This window comes from Papio anubis, chromosome 2 (genome assembly GCF_008728515.1).
Source record: "Papio anubis isolate 15944 chromosome 2, Panubis1.0, whole genome shotgun sequence".
Taxonomy (NCBI): Eukaryota; Metazoa; Chordata; class Mammalia; order Primates; family Cercopithecidae; genus Papio; species Papio anubis.
Window position 1 is genome coordinate 121,915,560 of NC_044977.1, and position 23,470 is coordinate 121,939,029.

General features: G+C 36.2%; 1 protein-coding gene across 16 annotated transcripts in view; it reads left to right on the plus strand.

Moving 5' to 3' along the window:
* MECOM (MDS1 and EVI1 complex locus) overlaps positions 1–23,470 on the plus strand; it is a 598,968-nt gene that overhangs the window by 546,951 nt on the left and 28,547 nt on the right. For 6 of the 16 annotated variants that reach the window (XM_009201389.4, XM_009201392.4, XM_009201394.4 and 3 more), the window contains 6 exons: positions 4,908–5,010; positions 8,754–8,970; positions 13,245–13,392; positions 14,757–14,913; positions 19,245–20,601; positions 23,092–23,179. In XM_009201389.4, coding sequence (XP_009199653.2) covers positions 4,908–5,010; positions 8,754–8,970; positions 13,245–13,392; positions 14,757–14,913; positions 19,245–20,601; positions 23,092–23,179 — 2,070 coding nt within the window. The remainder of the gene's footprint in view (positions 1–4,907; positions 5,011–8,753; positions 8,971–13,244; positions 13,393–14,756; positions 14,914–19,244; positions 20,602–23,091; positions 23,180–23,470) is intronic. The other 10 variants (XM_009201393.4, XM_009201390.4, XM_017955723.3 and 7 more) reach the window with 3 other exon arrangements.

The window sequence follows — 23,470 nt, forward strand, 5'->3', positions numbered from 1 at the left end:
CCAAGTATATATAATATAAATTTTATAAAACATAATATGTAATTACATGTAACTTGTATGATATATACTAATAATCATGTGCCATGAAGCATTCGTTCTTATTATATATAATTATATATATAATATGAGATGGCTATTATGCAAATTAAAAAATTTCTCCAAAACATATACTTTGCCATATTTATGTCAAATTATAAGATATATATTTATAAGTAACACCACATGAAAATGTACAATTTGGAAGTCTAACTTTGCTAAATCAATTTCATATCACCACTGTCTTTTATACTTAACTTAGCCTTGTGAGTATTAACTGAATGGATACTCTCTTTGCATTTGGAAATACTTTCAGGGTTTGATTAAAATAAATTAATTGTAGTAATTCTGTTTAGGGTATTTAATTTCTATATGCATGTATAACATAATTATGCCTTCAACTGTGGGTTTTACCAGTGGTAAAACTGAACAATTTTGGATTTCTAGTTTTACTTTTCAACTTCTTGAATGATTTATAATTTTAAATAAACATTTAGAAGTTTCACTAGTGTGCTATTTGAACAAATTTTAAAAATAAAAGGACATGAAATCTGTTACTAAAACATTTACTGTAAAAACTTATCCTTATAAATTGAGGTATCCAGAGATCCAAATACAATATTCGTACTTACAAAGGTATAAATATTGCTTTATACAAAAATAAAAAGAGCCTAGCAAGATACTGGGAAAATTTAATTTTTTATGTGATAAAATGAAAAAACCATCTCAACTGGCAAAAGTTTCAGGTGTATGGGAGTTAGGTTATGTTCATAACATGTCATGCTTCTGGATTTTGGTATTAGCTACCAAATAGAAAGTTTTGGAGGAGTTAATACAGTTTTAAAATATTTATTATGACTTTTTAAAAAATGGAATTTCCGTATAATTTGTTTTCTTAAACTATAAGGCCCCATTCTTCTTATCTTTCACCTTATATTGGGAAGAATTGAGTTTTTCCTTTTCATAGAACATTCTGAGAGAGAGAGAGCAAAAATAATACACGAACAACCTTTTTGTATTAATTCGAAATAGAATTCTAAGTGTTGAAGATTTTTGAGCCTCTCTTTATTTATTGGGGGTATATTCATTCCAAAATTTCAGATCCAAGATATTTTTATTTTGAATTCAGAGAACTTTTTACATAAAACCCCGATAGGAGAGGAGACGCATTATTAACTCTTTTATGGAACTTAACAGACTAATTGACTCCCTTCCATTTTTCTCCAACACAAAAATGAGAGAGTCATATTAGTAGTGTCTCTGCTTCTGGCACATAACACAGATGGCATGTAATTCACTGGACTATAATATAGTCAAGATTTTTGAGAATACACTGACTTTAAAGATATTATAACTGTATTTTTATAAGCATGGTCATACTATATACAAATATATGAGAAAATCTATATAAATCACTTCTTTGTTGCATTTTTATTTGCTGAAAGATCTATTTTATAACATAAAAGTATATTTTCTGAAAGGCCTGATTCCTCTAAGATGACATCCTGTCATTTCCCCATTATATTGTTTCAGGGCTACAAATTGTCATTTTGTTTTGGTTTAAATTACTCCTATCGCTTCTCAAGTGCCTGCTGGCATACCATCAATATTATTAGAAAGTAAATTAAATTTATATGTAGACATCCCTAGATTCAAGGATTCAAATTATACTTTTGGGCCATTGTAATTAGAAGAGGAAAACAATGTGGCTTAAGTGTCTCTAAAACCCTAAAGGATGAGAGGTAATGAAGAGCAAGTGGTAGAAACACCTTGAGAAAAGGACTAGATTTGTAAGGGTGTGGCAAATGGAACTTCGAGGGACATTCTTATTGCTATATGGGGAAGCATGCCCAGAATCTGCCCTCATTATGTCTGGCGCTTGCCAGTTCTTTTCAAACCTCAGTTTCATGAGCACCATAAAAACTCACTTAAAATTGAAAAGAACACCCTGAAGTTAAAATCCACTCTGCTTTTCTTTGCCTTTCATGGCTTGGAATGTCACCTTTTACCTCCAGTAAATAAAGCCAACATCAACACTCTTCAGTGTCTTTTATTTTTTATTCACTCAATATTCTTCACATGACAATCCGGACACTTAAAGGGAAATTACAGTAGTGATCTATGTCTTGGCAAAGAGAATTGTCTTTATAATATATAGTTACAGTGTATCCATCAATTTCTTTTGTTTCTTAGACTGTTCACATTGGATTGAGTAAATCTAAAATAGAATTAAAAGAGACATGATTAATAGTGGACTACAAAGAAATAACGATACCGTAATACTCTCTTAAAATGACCTGACATGCATATCTAAGTAGTAGTCCCCAATAGAGACAATTGCACTGTTTTACTGTCTTGCAGGTTATTGTCTCTTTAACCTCACTATTTCCGAGAAGCCACCGAAAAGTTCTAATATGTCACAATTCAAATGTCAACATGTTGTTGGAAAGGAAGCTAATAAGTTAAACCTTTGAGAGATGCCAAAAAAAGAGGTGATTCAAACTGTTGAGAGAAGTCCATTGTTTTCTAAGGGGAAATAGAACTCCAGAATGAAACAGGGTACTTATAAGTATTTAACTGGAAGATTTAGGGGAAAAAAGCAAAGTCACACATTATTTTATTATTATTTTAAATCTGGTAATCTTTAAAAAGAACTGTTCTCAGTGTACTTCCAAGGAAAAGAAAATGTGAACGACTAGGGTTAATAGGATACAAACTGCAAATAAACTATTTTTTATAGAAACAGCCCATAACAGGGAATAATTTTCCCAAGATAGTCTGGATTCTATCTGTGGACAAATACGAAGATTCTTAGGTTATATTATAACATAGCAACATTTTATGTTAGCATTGTTTTCTGTAAACCAGCTTCAGGTTTATAGTAGTTCAACTACTATTGAATGAAAAAAATTATTCTATTTTGACAGGAAAGAAGCTAAGCAGAAAATACTCAAGTTATTTTTCAAATTTAGCACAATTTTGTGCTCTGGTCTTGTTATAGAAAAATAAACAATTGTACTTTAGAGCCACCTACTGGAATAAAGAGGCACGTACAAAGTCTTCTTTCCAAAAGATAAACAGATAAATAAAATTAAAGTATGAGCATTTCTGCTGATCTTATAAGACATCAACTTATGCAGCTCTTCTTAGTTTGAAAAATCAAGTGATGTTGCAAAAAACCAAAGTTAACAGTACTATCTCCTAAGAATATATTATTAGAATATGATGGTGGTTGTTGTGATGTTGTTTTGGTTTTGTGTGTGTGTGTGTGTGTGTGTGTGTGTATGTGTGTTGCTCAGATATTTAGAATCTGGACTTTTTTGGCTTAATAAGATTGATTCTGGGCTGGGCGCAGTGGCTCACTTGTAGTCCTAGGACTTTGGGAGGCCTAGATGGGCAGATTGCTTGAGCCCAGGAGTTCAAGACCAGCCAGAGTAACATGGTGAAATCCCATCTCTACCAAAAAATACAAAAATTAGCTGGGCGTGGTGGTGCACACTGTAGTCCTAGCTACTCAGGCGGCTGAGGTAGTAGGATCACCAGAGCCCAAGGAGGTTGAGGCTGCCATAAGCTGTGATCGTGCCACTGTACCCCAGCATGGGCGACAGAATGAGACCCTGTCTCCAAAAAAAAAAAAAAAAAAAAGATTGATTGTGTTTGTGGACATTCTCAGTAGGAAGATTGGAGAAAAGACTCATTGGCAATGTTAAAGAGAGAGAAGAATATACGAGGCAAAGGAATAATTTCCTTCTCAGAGTACTGTAGGGTTTTGCAAAGATACTGTGGTATAATATAATTGGTCTCATTTTCACCAGTTAATCATAGAACTTCATTCTTTCTTCTAAAACCTCTATCTGATTATGGGATTGTTTAATAAATAACCTTAGAATGAAATGAAAAACTAACGACATTTTTTGGTAGAATGAATAAACATCTAAAAGATTTTCATGCTTAACAGCCTTTTTAAATGGAAAAAAAAAAAACAAAAACAAAAAACCTGGTGCCTGGACAGGTAAGTTGGACAATGACTTGCCTAAGTCACCAAGCTGCCCAGGGGAAAAGCAGGTGGCTCTTGGAAATTTCAGGTCAGGGTTCTTTCCATACTTGCTCCATTGCTTTTCAGTCAGTCATTAACAGATTTATTAAATGCTTCCTCTCCTCAGCACTTTGCTAGAAAGCAAGGGAAATAAGCACCACCTCCACCACCCCAATAAATGCATCAGTAAAACATGTAATGCCTACTTTCAAAGAGAGAGAATCAGGAGCTGGGCCTGAGGGCAGGACCTAGGTATGGGAGCACCCTTCTGATTGGTGAGACAGGGGATTAAGTTTTGAGAAAACAAAATACTCTCCTTTGTTGTCATGATCCTTTATGTCATGTCCTTTCAAACTATTACCTTCCAAACACACTGTTGAGAAGGTGCTACTTTTGCAAACTTGCTTAAGTGGGGAAGGGGCAAGGTAAGCTAGGCTACTGCTGGAGAATTCCAGGCAGAATTAAACTCTGTGAGTATGTGTGGTTTCCTAGGGTGTTTTGAGGATTCAGAGAAGGGAAAGTTCTTCGTTAAATATTACACAGGATATATGTGACGCAGCTAGCCTTGCATTAAGAAAATTTTATTTGTGAAGTAGGATTTGGAAAAGATTTGTGAACTGGCTTGAGAGTCACAGCTTTCCATTTGTCACCAGAGGGCTCGTTTTCAGTATGTAAAACAGGAAATCACACTTCTTTTGATAAAATATAAAAAGAAAAAGATGTTCGTTAAGCTGATGCAAAACGTACAGGTATCTTAGTGTATATCTTGACCTTTGTTAATATATATACATCTCTCTCTTTCCTGATTCCATCCCCTTTTATTTTCTCTTTAAAGATATTCTACAGAGTAGTTGCAGACATTGCGCCGGGAGAGGAGCTTCTGCTGTTCATGAAGAGCGAAGACTATCCCCATGAAACTATGGCGCCGGATATCCACGGTTGGTACCACTCAGGCCACCCTCCTTATCACCTTATCATTGCAACTATAAAGTAGCATCGAAAGCGTCCATTGTTCTTGGTGTTTGTTACTTTCCCTGGCTTTTCAATGTCAGTTTTAACAAGTTCCTTCTCTTGAAGCAGCTATTTTCTTGGTTTGACATCTGGCCACTATTACAGTGAAGCTGAAGTAAGCAGAGGTCTTCCTTAAAGTGGAGGTCAAAGGAATTTTGAGTATTTGCGCAGAACCTCACGTAGCTATGCCTTTTGTCAATGCATTAGTCTATGGTGAGGATCCTTTCACTGTGTAGGGGGCCTTTCAGAGGCTTGATTTTGAGCTTTCCTAAATCAAGGGAATGTTTCTGTCATCTAATGTTCTATTACTGGGAAAAGTTTCTACTGCAGGAAAATCTTAGCCAATATGACCATATGGGAGGGGTGTCAGGGAAGAGGCCTTGGGGAAAATGTGCAGATGAAGAAATTTTAGAGGCAGAGGAATTTTTTTTTTTTTTTTTTGAGACGGAGTCTCGCTCTGTCGCCCAGGCTGGAGTGCAGTGGCCGGATCTCAGCTCACTGCAAGCTCCGCCTCCCGGGTTTACGCCATTCTCCTGCCTCAGCCTCCCGAGTAGCTGAGACTACAGGCGCCCGCCACCGAGGCAGAGAAATTTTTATTTGCCAGAGGCCTATTCTAAATCAAAAGATAATAAAAAATAATGATCATCAGTAGTGATGCATGTTTAGGTCAGATAAAGAGAAAATTTTGCTTATATTGATTTGTATCATTGAGCTGGAAATTTAATATATATTTTTCTTCTTCCTCTTTCTGTCTCCTAGTATAATGTGATTTGGTTCAACATAATCTAGTGGCATCTTTAGAATATTTTGTAGTTGGAAGGTCCCATAGAATCAGGGATCACCACCCTCCATCCCTTTAGCATCCCAGATGGGAAAATCTCAGCTTTTGCTTTTATATCTCCAGGAAGCTGCCACTCTTGGCGGGTTCTCTTTACTTGAACTTTTTTTCCTTTGGACTGCATTCTGCCTCTTTGTAGGTTATACAAGAGTAGTGGTATTTGCAGGGTGACAGGGAGGGCTGGCGGGGGTGGTGGGGCGGGGGGGAGGGGGGCACGCTTTTGGTGCTCATTTTCCTCTTAGCAACTCTGACATGCAAATAGCTTTAGAAACCTAGAGTTCCCAATTAGCCTGGTAGAGTTTGAGCCTGAAGGGGGTGGCTGGCCCAATGGGAAAGGGCTTTTTGGCAGCAAGGAGTTCTTAGATGATAAAGAACTGCAATCTGGGCTTTCTCTGGTGCAATGAATATTTCATCTGTAAATGTTAGACCTAAAAAAGGTTTTCAAACAATTGTTTTTTTTAATATTAATGATTAGGTTAATACTCCAAAAGTTCTAAATAGAAGCGACTATTCTTTTAGGGCTGCCATTCATAAATTACTTTCCTTTACAACACTCTTGAACCCATCAGTTGCTTCTTGTTTTCAATGTATCATGTTTATATCCATACATACACTACATATTTTACATATATTTCTTATAATATTTAAATGATGATTTGTATTTTATACTTCTAGGATTCAACTCTTCCTAGGAAAGAAAATAAAACACATGCATTGCACACCTACTGTATGATAGATATTATATATTCTCTCTATATTGTCTCATTTACTCTTTTATGCATAGAACCTGTGGGAAAGAAATTATATCCATTTTACATATAGGGAAACTGAGCTAATTAGGCTAAGTGAATTGTCCAAGAATGCATGGCTAGTAAGTGGTGGAGTCAGGATTCAACCCAAGATCGTTGCTGTCTCTGATACCTAGGCTTTTTCCATGCATTATGTAGCCTGGAGATTCTGTTTGTGTTCAGACTCTTGGCTGAGGTCCTAAATATAGATCTTAAACATATGAATAGTATTACAAACTCTAGGAAATGTTTCTATTAACTAGCTAATGTCATTGAGAATCCTGTCTTTAGAGCCAAGTTGAGTTTTTTAGAACACCTCCCTCTCTGGACCCTCTAAATCCAAAGACAAACTGTTGAATCTTAAAACACCTCTCTCTCTCGAACCTCTAAATCCAAAGAGAAACTGTTGAATCCACATGGTAATTTCTTTACCTCTCTGTTACCACTGTTACTGGTTTAGTTTAAACTAAACCAGCATCTTATGTGGATTTCTGCAGCAGTGTCTCAATTGGTCTCTCTGCTTGACTTCTCTTGCTGCAACTGGGGAAAATTCTTCTAAAAACCAAGTCTGAATATATCCCTGCTTTCCGACTTTCAGTGGCTGTTTTCCTTCTTAGCATAGATTTACAAAGCCCCTGTGAGCTGCACCCCCTCCAACTTCATTTTGCACTCCTCCCTTTCATGTGCTCTGTGAACCTACCATACCTCACTACGGCCCTACCTTTCTGTGGATGTGCCATCTTTTTTGCCTCCATCACTGGTCTGTTCATGCTGTTCCCATTACCTGAAATGTGCCCCCTCCTTCCACTTCACCTGGCTGATTCTTACTCATTACAGAACCTTTTCTGAACCGCCTTTCCCCAGATTTGATGGATTAGTCCTATTTCTCTAGGCTCCTTTAAGCCCTATGCTTTCATCTGCCATAAAATATATCACAGTCTCTTTGTTCATATGTATATCCCCTTAAATTTCTTATATATTCATTCCCTAGAAAAATGCCTAACATTTGGTAGGTGACTAAAGTATTCCCCCCAAAACATTCAGTCAATGAACAATTGAAGAGTAACATCTTCCTTGGCCATAGGTCTATAAAAGAGGGATTATGTGTCATATTGTTTGTCGTGGGTATTTTTTATCAGTGTGAGCTGTTTTCAAGACTTCTGTGATTGTACCTGTGTGATCTGTGCAGAGTGTGGCTTTATGAGTGGGCTGAAAGCTATTCAAAAGACAAAAATAGAAACAATACCATCACTACCTGACATTTTATAACCTTGTTGTCTCTACACCCCACTACTACTATTTATTTATCTTATTAATTTAAAGTGCAAATTAATGATATGTTTGCTATTTAACAAAGCTATGCCAATTTGCACTGACCCTGGGGTAACATAAATTAGCCTAGAAGGGTACTAAAAACATCCTGTGTCCCATTTTTAGTGATGATGAATGTTAAACCATTTCCAAGTTTGCTGACATTAACCAGGCTTAAGCATGGGTCAGATACAAACTCTGTGTCCCATGTTCTTTCCAGATAACCTGGCACTGGCATAATAAGAAGTGTATGAAATAGAAATGGTTTCAAAACCTTACACAACCACATAGCTCTATACTCCCTGACTGTTTACATTTAACTTCTATGAACCTGAAATCCTCATCTGAAAACTAGGATAAAAATCTGACCTATAATTCCTCATTATCAGGTTTTAAGGAATGTCAGTAATCCACATACAGGGTTGAGAAAATATATGACGCTCAGTAAGTCGTATTTATTATTTTTAGTATTCTCTGAACCTGAAAAGGTTTAGTCATAAAGTTTTACTGATCAGAAGGATATACTCTAGTCACAGCCATTGCTTATGTTATTGTTCCAGTCTCTCTTCCGGGTTCTTTACATATGATATTTCTAATCCATATTAAAATTGACATGATAGAAATGACAATCAAATAATACCTCTTACATCTCATAAAATTTGGTAAGATTGGCTCGTTTGTGATGGCAACTCCTGACCACCCAATCCTAGTAACACTTGAATTGTTTTCACAGAAGAACGGCAATATCGCTGTGAAGACTGTGACCAGCTCTTTGAATCTAAGGCTGACCTAGCAGATCACCAAAAGTTTCCGTGCAGTACTCCTCACTCAGCATTTTCAATGGTTGAAGAGGACTTTCAGCAAAAACTCGAAAGTGAGAATGATCTCCAAGAGATACACACGATCCAGGAGTGTAAGGAATGTGACCAAGTTTTTCCTGATTTGCAAAGGTTAGAAATGGCATGTTGTACCTCAAAACTTGTGTATTTATTCTGCAATGTTATGCTGAATTTTGAGGCTTTGTGCAGATGGAAAATTTGGAACTCCAAAGAGCTGGACAAATGCACTCGTGACATGTTCAGAAATCATATTTGCCTGGATATTCTCATCTGTCAAATATTTACAGTGAAATTGGAATTAGTTATTTTGATGTCACATGAAAAATAATGTTATATTATTATTAAATAGTGTTATTAAAAACTGAAGGCTTAACTTTATAGTAAATTATGATTTAGAGTAAGTATAAAGAGTGCTGGAACAAATTAAAGTAATCATATGTCAAGAAACAATAAAGCTGCCCCTAGAAACATTCAGACGGTTTTTGAAAGGACTAGATCTGGCATTCACTTAATGACAGGTAAATGATCTTTCGATAGAGCAGTAATTCATAGATTTAATTTCAACAATTTATCTAAATTGCATATATATAAAAGAATAAGAGAAACTTGTTTGATTTCCCAAAGTGTTGAATTTCCTAAAAGGTAAACGAGAAACACAATTATGTAAATGAGGTAATTCTTTAACACTTATTTTTAACACAATGAAAATCATATTTCAGTGACATATTAACTTGTTATAGCCTTTTGAATTTTATTCTATAACTTTTTAAAATTGCTGATAACAACACTAGAACCTACTTTTTGAAAAGTATATACTAATTGTACTACAGAATGGTCTTTAAGATCAGAACAGTTTAGAACAGTTAATGGATCTTTTTGTTTGTTTCTACCTAATGATTTTTGCCTTGGTCCACAAATAATTTTAATAATTGTATTCATTTACTTTGCTTTTAAATCTGGAAATTGTCCTTGAAACCTGTAATCAGAATTTTAAATGCACATCACATTATATTTAAATGGGAATGGTAGTATATCAAATGGCCTTACTCAAGAATGGGAATTACTCAGACTTTGTCTTTGACAGTTCACCTTCAGTTTACCCTTTTGATTCCTTTCCTTCTTTCCTGAATCCTTTTATTCCTCTCATTTTCACCTCACGTGTTGCCCTACATCCTCTTCTCTTGGTTATACCTCTTTTAGGAAAGGATTTCATCTAGTAGTTGTTCACTTTAAGGCATAAATGACTAAAAGGCATTAAGCATAATCCTTTCTGTTGAGAAGATTGAATAGAAAGAATAAATATCTAGCTTTGAAAATTTAGGACTAATTTAGTTATTAGAGAGTAAACATTTTATGGAATAAGAGGGCTTTCCCAGAACCTTTTAAACTCACTTCTGCCACTTCATATAAATCTTCATAGAGAATAAATCGATTATATATGTTTAGCAAAGTGTGGATTTGTAATTTAAAAAAAAGCATGTCCCCTTAATATAATTGTGCCCAAATTAAAAAAAAATGAAGCTGATAAACACAAATGAGTAGGAAAATGTTTATTCTGTAAAGTAATATCTCTGGTGTCAGAAATAAAGTTGATTTCCTTCAGTTGTATTGTAAAAAATAATGAATGGCATTATAAAGCAAAAATTGACAAACTAAACACTAAAATGTATTTCTTACTTCCTACTAAGAGTATACAGCAATACTTCTTGGGTGGAGAAAGCCTCTTAATCTGCCTTGCTGTAAGATTAAGCCTGAGTCAACTCTATCTAATGCTGAAACCAACTGTTAGTTTAGTTAATTCAGTCAAACATTTAGTAGAAAACAATAAGGAAATCTAATTATCTGGCATTGCGTGAATTCTCAACATTTATATTTTGGCAGCCCAGCCATATGGATAAAGCACGTCACTATGCAATTGGATACTAATCATCCAACTGGTATTTTTGGTTATAAATTATATAATCTAGCCACATTCAGAACCTTTATTTTCTGAATATTTTTTACTTTATTGAATGCTGCGTTGTCACTTTATACTTTAAATGATGAAAATTACTTTCTGGTCATGATCTATTCTTCTGCTGTCTATCCTGTATGTAAAATCTTGAGAAAAGAATGCAAACAAAAAAATAGGAGCAAGAAAGAAACAAAGGATGATGTGCAAAAGATGAAAAGAGCTGAAAAGAACTCAAAAGGCTGATCAAGGCTCTATAGATTGAGATAAAATTCCATGAAAAGCAGAGAAGTCTCACTGACTGGATTGCTTCTATGTTTATGAAAGGAATGCACATTTACTTTTGTGAAAGTGACTTGCTTTTTTTATGCTTTTTATTACTGATTAGCTGGAAGCTAATAATACTATGGGACAACATGGAGTTTCTGCTCGATTAGGAGAAGCAAAGAAGGGAAAATTCCTTTTGCTTTGTTATCTTTTTACCCCTACATGCCATATACTTACAATATAGTCTTAAAATTAAGCCATATCCTTGGAATTAGGGGGAGGAATAAAACTCAACATATAGGCCAATCTTTTGCCACTAGATTTCAGGGTTTATGATTTGATATATAGTGTAGTGGCATATATATCATACAATGGCTTGCCTTTATGGGTTGCTGGGGACGGACAGTGAGAACTGCAATCTGTACAGTGATTTTGGAGGATGTCCCTGACTCATTTCACTGTTAACGACAGTTGTTGGTATCTCTGTCTTAACTCTTTTATTAACATTCCACTCTGTAACAAACAGAGGATTACATATTGTAGATAAAGGTAGGGGCTTTCTTATGACTCCACATACCTGTACTCTCCTAGTACCTTTTGTTCACAGAGATATCACCACCTGTGCTCGGAATAGCACTTCCAACTCAATTGATTCATGGGGCAGGAAAAATGAGTTCTTGTGCCAGTATGAATAGAGTTGTGGGGAGGAAGCTGAGAAAGAGAAAATGTGTAGGAAATGCATTTCTAATTTACCAAGATATGAGAATTGGCACCATTTTCTTACATATACTCCCGCTCATACAGTCTGTATGACCACTGGATAATTTATTCTAAGTGTGCAAAGGTCTTAATTGGTACTGATAGTTATAGTATTCATCCCACAAAGAAATAAAAGAAAATAAACGAATGCTTTCCTGGTTGGTACTTTTTCTTTTCTAAATAACTTTTTTATTGTGGAGCACTTAAAATATACACAAAACTAGAGAGGGGATAGTATTTTTTAAATCCCATATGTTAAGCTTTAATAATTATCACATGAAGTCAATCTTGTCACTATACCTGCTTTAAATTATTTGAAACAAATCCTGGACATTATATCGTCTTATTCAAAAATAGTTTAGTATGTATCTATAGAAAATAAGGACTCCTTAAAAACATAAGTTCAATACCACATTAAAAATAATTTCTTGCCAGGCGCGGTGGCTCACGCCTGTAATCCCAGCACTTTGGGAGGCCGAGGCGGGTGAATCACAAGGTCAGGAGATCGAGACCACGGTGAAACCTCGTCTCTACTAAAAATACAAAAAAAAAAAAAAAAAAAAAAAAAAAAAAAAAAAAAAATTAGCCGGGCGCCTACTCAGGAGGCTGAGGCGGGAGAATGGCGTGATCCCGGGAGGCGGAGCTTGCAGTGAGCGGAGATCGTGCTACTGCACTCCAGCCTGGGGAACAGAGCGAGATATACAAATTTTAGAAAATGGAGGCAAACATTTGAGAAGATAAAACATTTTAAACTTTAAAACAGAGAAACTATGCTTGTGAGAAACTTCTAATCATGTTTTTCTTTTAGGGGGCTTAAATACTGCACCCACTTAAAATATTACACACTTTTTTCCCCCCAGTTCTTAGGTTTTGTATATTATGTGTGTATACATAGATATATATGTGTGTGTATACACATACACACACACACACACACACATCCATGCATCAATCCATCCATCCATCCATCCGTCCATCCTAGGTTCACTAGAGATTATATACATTAGACAGAATACTCGCCTATGTATTATTAAGCATTTTCTGTTTGAGTGTGTATGTTTCAATTAAGTAAGTATTAGCAATACGTGTTGCTGTTAGAATTGTGTAGTGAATCCAAAACTGGACAAATAGCTTCTTGTTTATCATGCTCTTAAATCGGCAGATAATCCCTGCCAGCTGTCTCAGATTTATTTTCTAACAACAAGAGCACATCTTCATATTGGTGACACAGTCCAGGAAACATAAAATGCACTTTCGTCTGTCACAAGCCTGTTTCTGCTCTTTCCTCCTTCTCAGTTCAACTCCTTTTCCTTATTATTTCTTTAATTGTCAGTTGGATTAGCAATAAAATGATGTTCTGTTTATGAATGCATCCTTTGTCTTTTAAAATCTGTTGTTCTCTTAACAGCCTGGAGAAACACATGCTGTCACATACTGAAGAGAGGGAATACAAGTGTGATCAGTGTCCCAAGGCATTTAACTGGAAGTCCAATTTAATTCGCCACCAGATGTCACATGACAGTGGAAAGCACTATGAATGTGAAAACTGTGCCAAGGTACAGTGAATTTGTAGGCTACTTGGCCTCTCTCTGTCATCCTGCTCTCTCTTAATCCATCACTTGCTACGATATATAAAAACAAGCCTTCAGAGGGGAAACTATAAATATCTTGAGAAAAGTACACTGAGTGTTGTATGCGAAAAGGCATTAGTAGAGTGTATAAAAACACTTAGTGGGTATCCTTTTATTTTTGTAAGGGAGGAAGTGAGGCTTAATGGTGAGTTCCAGAACTAGGTGTCAGACATCCTTGGTAAATTGCTGGTTCCGCTACTGATTTGCCAGCGTGGAGTTGTTTTATGGCCTTGTGGAGAATGAAAATTTTATCCAATTTATGTTACTGATTGCTTTTAATAGCAATTTGTGAGGAAGTCACATAAAATTTCTGAATGCCTATTCAGAAAGAATGGGTGACTCTTACATTTGCAGATTTTTCCAACCAAGGGCTTACCGTAAATTATGACTTGGTTCTAATTAAAATGTGTAGAGCCTCTGTCAGTGCTGAACAACATAAGGATGATATGGAAGTACTCAACTTAGACCATAACTGTGAACTATGGTAAAAGTAATTCACTTCTTTTAATTTCATGTTTCTTAATTAACTCAAAGATGTCCTGGTGTCATTAAAGTTGCTTTCTATTTCCAAAACACATTTCCTAGCATTTTAATAGCTTTTTTTTTTATGCCAATGGAAATTTCTGTACCCCACCAGGTTACTGGGTAATCATTCTCCTGTGATTACCTTGTTCTGTGCACATTAAAATTTCGTATGTTTTTTCCTCATAAAAAATTAAAGAGATTTGAAATTTCTTTAGGGATGTTTTGCTCTCAGATGTGTTGAGTGGCTTTTTTATTTTTGTTTTTAGTACAATGTCTAAAGGAATGGTTTTAGCTTGCTGGTAAGTCACTGAAAGAGTGTTAGAATTTAACACCTTAGGGAAGCTCTTTAAATAGATTTAAGGTATGTTAGTCAAAATCCTCCAAATTTTTGTACACAATGTGTCTTTACTTAAAGGGTGAAAAAAGCACACAAGTTTTAATAATGGCATAACCAGCATTTTATTACTTAACTCAAGTCACTCTAAGTGGTATCAAAAAGGGTCTTGAATAAGGCCTAATGGCACCATTCATTATTTGCTCAACTGATACCAGTGGATACACCATGCTAAGGATATAGAGCAGAATAATTTACAGTTCCTACCCTAGAGGAGAGTACATTTTGGAAATTGGAGGAGGGTACACTTTTGGTCTTTGGGGTAAAGAAAAACAAAACAAATAAGCAAAGTTTCTTCTTGAGTCATCCCGGGTCTTCTTTATTGTGCCCTTGAGTTAAGTTTCTTGATTAATCAGTACTCATTTCCTAGCAGGTTTTCACGGACCCTAGCAACCTTCAGCGGCACATTCGCTCTCAGCATGTCGGTGCCCGGGCCCATGCATGCCCGGAGTGTGGCAAAACGTTTGCCACTTCGTCGGGCCTCAAACAACACAAGCACATCCACAGCAGTGTGAAGCCCTTTATCTGTAAGTTTTCAACACTCCAGCCCTCCTTCCCACATCTGTCTCTCCTCCAAAAGGCACTGTGACCAGGAGAGTGACTGCACATGGCCTTTAGAGGGTCACTGTGTTAGCTATTTATGGTCCAATACAGTAGGGCTATTTATGATTACAAGTAAATCTTTTATAATCAGATCCATGGTATTTTGTCCTTGATTCCTGGGGTGTTTTCTTTTAGAAGAAATCAATAACAGGTAGAGGAAAGAAAAGTCATTAGATAATCAAAGGGAAATCTCTCAGGTTGTAGATTTAATCAGGACAATCAGATTTGTCTCATATCGTAAATGTTCATGGCTTTGTAAAGCAGCAAATAGCAGACATCACTAAATAAGATGAAGTGATTAAAAACCTGTTCTGGAACAGAAAGAGCTGGAAGAACCCCACCTGGGAAGTGGGCTTACGGCTCTGTGTGCATGTATGTGAGTATATGTGTGTGGAGAGAGCAAGGGGGATGAAATGCTTTTTAATCTACCCATTGTTGCCGATCACAGGCTGTCGGACCTGTAGTTCTCTGTTACTTGAAGAAAAGCAGAACATTTTCACTTAGATGCTGGACATGCTGTTTCTCCTACCCACTGCACCAAAGCAAGTTTATAGGCAATGTGCTTTTAGGGGACATCTGATCTGACCACCTACTTAGAACATCCCTGTACAGAGCACTGTAGTAACATCCTTCAGATACAATAAAACTCAGCTCTCATTTGCTTTTTCTTCTGTCCACCCACTCCTATTCTCTGTATTGTGCTCAAACATTTTTTAAGTAAAATCAGTTGTTCTTAGTCTACCTGGGCAAAAATTCTGGGCTGCTTTGATTCCATGGCTTGGCTGAACATATAAATACAATGACTTATTGAGTTGTGCTACAAAATTCAAGACTGATTTTGGACCCAGATACACATAGAATTGGTAGAAGCATACTCAGCACTTGGCAAGACCTCTGACTTTGGTTTGTAAAAGGTATATGAGACACTACTACAGGACCTGATGGAAAAAAACTAATTTTCAGTGCCAACATGGAGATGCCAGAGACTAACTCTGCTTTGCCTTGACACAGCCTTCTTTTGTGTGTCCAAGCACCAAAAGAGCTTTTCTTTCCTTTTCCAGCTTACACTAGAGTCCTGTTTTGCTCATATGTTCTTCTGTTCCCCGGGTGAAGAGGACTAGCAGATAAACAAAAGGGTGCTCTCGTCTCCCTTGGGGAAGCTCTGTTGAAGGTCACGGGAAATAAAGCATTCAATAGAAATTTTAGACTTCTTGTCTCAAAAAGGCATTCCTGACTCTTAAGTCTTAATGCCCTGAAAATGTACTTGGAAGTACTACAGGCATACGATATTAAATAGTTCATTTATTTCTGATTCCTCAGAAATAAATTTTGGTAAGTTTTATTATGTTTTGATGTGAAAAAAACTAGAATAAACCACAAAGAATTCTGATCACTCATTTAATGCTTTCTCTATTATTTAAAATAAAAGTCAGAAAATATAGACTTCTACTCTCGAAGATTCTGGGATCTGGAATTTTAATTGTGTTGAAGACAAGTGTTTCACTTTAAAGTGTCACAGGGTGTCCCTTTCCAATCAGATTGCATAAAGTATTTCCCTTGAATGATTTTCGGTAATTATTGGTAAATTTAAATAGCAGATGGCATTTTTTAAAATTTAAAATCTTACAGAGAACCATGGAGTAATTATGAATAATAGCCATGTAATTTCAGAACAAAAGAGTTTAAAGATCAGGAAATGGTGCGGAGACTTGAGTGGAGGAGGTTCACCTAGGGCTGATATCTGTTTCTCACCAGAAGGCCACACACCACGATTTACCCCCACTGGTGTGTTTATGGCAACTGTCTCTTATTACAGTGTGCTGCCACGCTTGAGCCCAAAGTTACCAGTGCTAAGGTAATTACTCACTGCCTTTACAGAAACCTCCAGCTTTCCCAAATAGAAACCACATGCTCTAATAGGCTGAATATATTCAAAATGCCTCTTAATTTGTTTAATAAGTAGAAAAATGCAATGTTAACTGCTGGCTAATTCCTTATTACTGAGAAAATTACAGTAGAGTACAGACTTCAACATCAATTGAACCAGTTTACCTGGAGGCCTGGTAGTTTGTAGTATGCCAGGCCTGTCCTTCAAGTGCTGCAAACAAAGCCTCTGCCTAAGAAAACATCCCAGATTCAATGTTCTTGAGCCCAGACACAGACACCACTCAGCCGTGTAACAAAGGGTGCCACCAGAAAAGTCAGCTGAACTTCTGTTACTCCAATAGAGAGAAGCTCTTGATTTTTTTAAAGCCATCTGATTGTAAGAAAGAAGTGTAGAGAGCAACATTTCCTTGCCAATAAATGACAAGCCTTTGAAAAACTTATGTCTTGGTTGAATACTCATCAAGACATTTTTTCAATGCCTTTTAAGAGGTGTTGCTTTCGTACTTTTTATAATTCCAATAATAAAATGTTGTTATTGCTTGTAGCTGAATTATTCTAATATATCTAGTGAGTGTCTGATGTTTCTACCTTCTCCATGATATGATTTTAATTAGTGTATCAAACAATTTAAGTTAGATGTCTATTTATGGTGTGTGGTTAAATCATGTATACTTTTAAAGCCGACTCTGGTCAATATATTCTGGTAAAATAATTTGAAAAGATGTCACCCACATCTTCTATTCCCATTAAAATGCATGTTATATAGCCTCTATAATGTGATTCATCCCACAATTGAAGGCACCTTTAATATTACCAAACGCGTTGATATAGGCAACAATACAGTTTAACATTTAGTAGTAAAAGAAAGAGATATACCCTCACTTAGTACTTCTTGTTTGGATGTATGTGGGATAATCCAAGTTCTGGGTGAGTTTTGCTTGACTGAAAGTTTATAAAATCTCCTTGGCATGGGTTTTTTTTGTTTTTTTGTTTTAATTATTATTGCTTTGACTTAGAAGCACAACCATTCTGCACTTAAAGGCAGCCATTGTATGAAAGCAATTAGTGTTGCATTTTGTCTTCAATTTAATTTCTTAAAATAAATTTGTTTCAACAATTACCAACAAGGTACATCTTGTTTCTGCATGTATTGAACATGCACGGAAGTGTTAAAGTAAGCTCACACATAACGTGGCTCAATCCCATAAAGTAAAATAAAAAAATATGATGCTCGGGGTACTGATACTGTAATCCTGCTGGACCATGAATTGAGTGAGGAATTTTACCTGGTAAAGGAGTTATTAAGGGTTGCAAAGTTTGGTCTTAAAATATACTTGGCTATAGTATAGTGGCACATGTGTGAGGAGGGAGATTCTACTTCACTGGCAAATTCTTAGTGAAGAAACATATTTCACAGCTGCACCCAATGCTGTGCCCTTCTTTCTGGATTAGAGCTTTCACAGTGCTCTCCCCGACTGACCATAGCTGGCTATCACACACTGGAGTCAAACCTGAGATAACCAGTGTAGATATGACAACAAGTGGACATGTTTCCCAAGGACGGGGGTTTCATAAATGCAGGAAGGTTAGCGCAACCACTGGTGTGAGGGGAAGTCAGAGGACGTGATCATAGTTCATGGGAACCAGCAATGCAGGATGGGCTACATTCAATTTAGTTTCCTTTGCAGGCTTAAAATAGAGCCATTGTAAATTATGTCAGTCTTTCTCAAATCATGAAAATGATTGTTAAAAAAAAGTCTCAGAATACACAATGTGCATTGTTGTGTGGCTTTGATGTGTGAATGATGAGAGCATATGATATAATACCAATTAAATAATAGCAGGGCAGTCACAGGCTTTTTCCCCAAGGGGAGAGGCAATAAAGGTGAAGTTTCTGGTTGAGGATGTTTTATTTTGTTTTGGTGCCTACAAAATAGAATTTTTAAGTACTCTAAAATTTGAAAGGGGTTCTTGTTATGTTTCAGACGTAATACATTTTAAGACTTTAATTTTCAACATTATATTAGTATAATAATTGTGTGGAGAATCAATGCATGATGGAATTTAACTTTCCATAAATATTTAAATACACAAATATTATGCAAAATATTGCACAATGGGGGTGACAAAATATATATACCTATATATATGAAATATTTGTGCTGCCTCAAGACATTTGTCAGGTTGGTTGCCTTGCTTTGGAATCTAGTGAAATGGGGTTTTCTGTGTTTGGAGCACCCAGATTGGTGCCTCCAATGTCTTCTACTAGCTTCCTAATTGAAATTTTGAGTAAACCAATTGTGATATTTGCTAAATTCAGAAGCAATTGACATAAAGCCTGAGATTCTTTTTTGTTGTTTGCACACAGGTGAGGTCTGCCATAAATCCTATACTCAGTTTTCAAACCTTTGCCGTCATAAGCGCATGCATGCTGATTGCAGAACCCAAATCAAGTGCAAAGACTGTGGACAAATGTTCAGCACTACGTCTTCCTTAAATAAACACAGGAGGTTTTGTGAGGGCAAGAACCATTTTGCGGCAGGTGGATTTTTTGGCCAAGGCATTTCACTTCCTGGAACCCCAGCTATGGATAAAACGTCCATGGTTAATATGAGTCATGCCAACCCGGGCCTTGCTGACTATTTTGGCGCCAATAGGCATCCTGCTGGTCTTACCTTTCCAACAGCTCCTGGATTTTCTTTTAGCTTCCCTGGTCTGTTTCCTTCCGGCTTGTACCACAGGCCTCCTTTGATACCTGCTAGTTCTCCTGTTAAAGGACTATCAAGTACTGAACAGACAAACAAAAGTCAAAGTCCCCTCATGACACATCCTCAGATACTGCCAGCTACACAGGATATTTTGAAGGCACTATCTAAACACCCATCTGTAGGGGACAATAAGCCAGTGGAGCTCCAGCCCGAGAGGTCCTCTGAAGAGAGGCCCCTTGAGAAAATCAGTGACCAGTCAGAGAGTAGTGACCTTGATGATGTCAGTACACCAAGTGGCAGTGACCTGGAAACAACCTCGGGCTCTGATCTGGAAAGTGACATTGAAAGTGATAAAGAGAAATTTAAAGAAAATGGTAAAATGTTCAAAGACAAAGTAAGCCCTCTTCAGAATCTGGCTTCAATAAATAATAAGAAAGAATACAGCAATCATTCCATTTTCTCACCATCTTTAGAGGAGCAGACTGCGGTGTCAGGAGCTGTGAATGATTCTATAAAGGCTATTGCTTCTATTGCTGAAAAATACTTTGGTTCAACAGGACTGGTGGGGCTGCAAGACAAAAAAGTTGGAGCTTTACCTTACCCTTCCATGTTTCCCCTCCCGTTTTTTCCAGCATTCTCTCAATCAATGTACCCATTTCCTGATAGAGACTTGAGATCGTTACCTTTGAAAATGGAACCCCAATCACCAGGTGAAGTAAAGAAACTGCAGAAGGGCAGCTCTGAGTCCCCCTTTGATCTCACCACTAAACGAAAAGATGAGAAGCCCTTGACTCCAGTCCCCTCCAAGCCTCCAGTGACGCCTGCCACAAGCCAAGACCAGCCCCTGGATCTAAGTATGGGCAGTAGGAGTAGAGCCAGTGGGACAAAGTTGACTGAGCCTCGAAAAAACCACGTGTTTGGGGAAAAAAAAGGAAGCAATGTCGAATCAAGACCTGCTTCAGATGGTTCCTTGCAGCATGCAAGACCCACTCCTTTCTTTATGGACCCTATTTACAGGTAAGCGTGTATGGGAGATGACAAAATATGAACAGATGTATGAAAGGTGTTATTTACACTGTAAAGTGATGGCTTTTTAACACGTCATTTTTACTATTATTATAAAACAGAGTGAAGTTGTTTGATCTAGTGAACTCATTTTTTATTCTGAAAGTTGGATCATTCTGTTTGAACGTATTTTTAGATGTTTCTGAAGTTGGGGGTTTGGAGTAGGACTACAGAATTTTTTTCCCTTGACAATAAATTTATTTTTAAACACTTTATTTGGAGTGGAAAATATGGGAAAATCATATTTAAAGTAAATTGTCAAGTGGCAGAAGAATGAGGATCCTGAAGGATTAATGCAAATATGCGTGGGTACTAAAATGGGTCAGGTTCTTTGGAATATGGGGGGATACATAACAGCAAGAGTCCACTCTTTGTTAACCTACCAACACATCCTTAATAAGGGCTGGTCATATTGTTTCTAAATAAATCTCTCAGGAGCCCCCAAGTAAATGAAATATTAATCACGGAGTATGTTTTGTACATAATATGAGTAGTTGGCATAAAAAAATGTCTCTGTTTAATAGCTTCATTATCCGGTTTCCTTTGATGTAGCAAAAAAATCTTGGGGTGAAACATACAAGTTTAATAAAAGATCTTTTTGGCAATATTCAGTAATATTCACTTGACCAAAGTGATTTAGTTTTAAAATACTAGTTTTCTTTAAATGGGTATGAATAATATGTTTGTTACATATTTTGAATATTACAAACATTTTCATATTTACTTTCTCATTCTAATCTTGAACATTGTCAAGAGTTCATGGAACATGTGGATAATTTTTAATTGAACTTATCTAACATTGGAGTATTTTCATATTTTGCCTAATTCTCTTTTGTGAAGAGGAAGTGTGCTATTATTTAATTCAACAGTATTTATCAAGTTAATATTACTTAATAGGTACTAGAGCTGCAAGTTCTTCTCACTTAAAACTCTTCTTCTATGTATATTATCTATAATGCATTAACAAGGAAACACTGTCAGTGTGGAAAGGACTACCCTCATTTGAATATGATAAAGTATTATCAAAGGACAATACAAAATATCTCAGTCCTGTCAGTACCAATTTTGATTACTCTTTAAAATTATTATATCTTAATTCCTTTGGCAGTCCTGTTACTAGAGAAGGAAAAAAAAGACAAACATGTCTTCCGTATTTTGTGTGTAGATTGTATGTCACACATTTCAGGTCAGGTCATATTTCCAACTCAGTGATGTGTCTCAGTCCTTTGTTAAGATAATTTTTCAGACTTTCCTTTTTATACCCTCTCAATAGCAACTGGCTTCCAATTCTTCCACACATCTCTTGCACTCATCCTCATCACCTACTAGCATTCCTCTTACTCACTGTGATCTCCAACATCTCTCTGGTGCTTGTCTCAATTAAGACCTAGGCCTGTCATTTTGCCAAACTCATGAAAGACCTAGAACCCAGTTTTAGTGGCAGACTTGGGTTGAAATCTCAGCCTTCTCGTGTCTGAGACTTTAAACAAATCCATAAAATGGATATAACATCACCTACTTCAATAAGTGAAATAATATATGCAACACACATATATCACATATATAATATCAATAAGTGGTAGCTATTTTATTCTGCTTTAAGAGTGCATACATCTAAAAGTATTTTTAATTACCAAGTTGGTAAAAGGAATTAATTCAACATAGATGTATTATTTCCCTATGTGCTTAATACAAAATAGGATGGCAAACATTTCTAAAGCAGAAGGGATATATAGGTAAGTTTTATGTGTCTCTCTCTATCTTCAGAAAGCTCCCCATTCTCTTCTCACCACACCCATCCTATCTGCCTGCCTTCTTTATCAGCAGTGGCATCCAAAGAGCATATATGCTCTCTCTCTGAATATATATTAAATATAATTTACATAAAATATTTATATATTAATATATTATGCTATACATTTAAATATAAATATATATTGAGAGAGAGAGAACCTCAAAGAGTGGCTAGCAGTGTATATGCTTGGAAATGCCCTTACTATTATTGACAAATATGGAAGGAATAGAGTGCATATTTGGGAGAACACCTTCTTGGTAGAAAATGGCTCTAGTATTCGAAATCAGCCTTGACCTCATGATTTCAAAATCATCAAGCATTCTTGTCTACATTTGGAATGGAAAGGTACTGAATTTGTGACAAATGCCTCTAATTTAGTGACTCCTCATTTTTCACATTTTCTCATTATTCTTATTCCTAGTCATTCAGTAGGGTTTTTCCATTATAAATAGGATCCTCTCTCCTTAAGTACCTGGGAGTGTCACGACTAATCTCCAAGAACTGGACAGATGTCTTTATATTTTTATGAGTGTGCTTCCCAGAAACCTACCATTGGCTTTATTGTTAGATGCTTTAAATGTCAGTGATTATGCAGTGATTGATATGTGAAACTGATTCATCTTCAAAATCTAATTTTAACCTTTCAGAGTAGAGAAAAGAAAACTAACTGACCCACTTGAAGCTTTAAAAGAGAAATACTTGAGGCCTTCTCCAGGATTCTTGTTTCACCCACAAGTAAGTATTTCGGATTTGAGATTTCCAGCTTGTAAACTAACTTGTTGATCCTGAAAAGCAGGTGCAATGAAATGAAAGATATCTTGAGAACATTAGGATTTCCTATGACGCTGGTGTGGAAGAACACAGGAAATTCTAGCAGAATTAAAACCCAAGCTCTTTAAAGAAAAATTAGTTAATATATGTGTAAAGATAACATGGTTCCAGTGTTAAATGATTGTCTGCTATTAACTGTTTATTGAGTTAAAGTGCATTTTGGAGTGAGCAGGACTCAGTTAAGAAAATAAATAT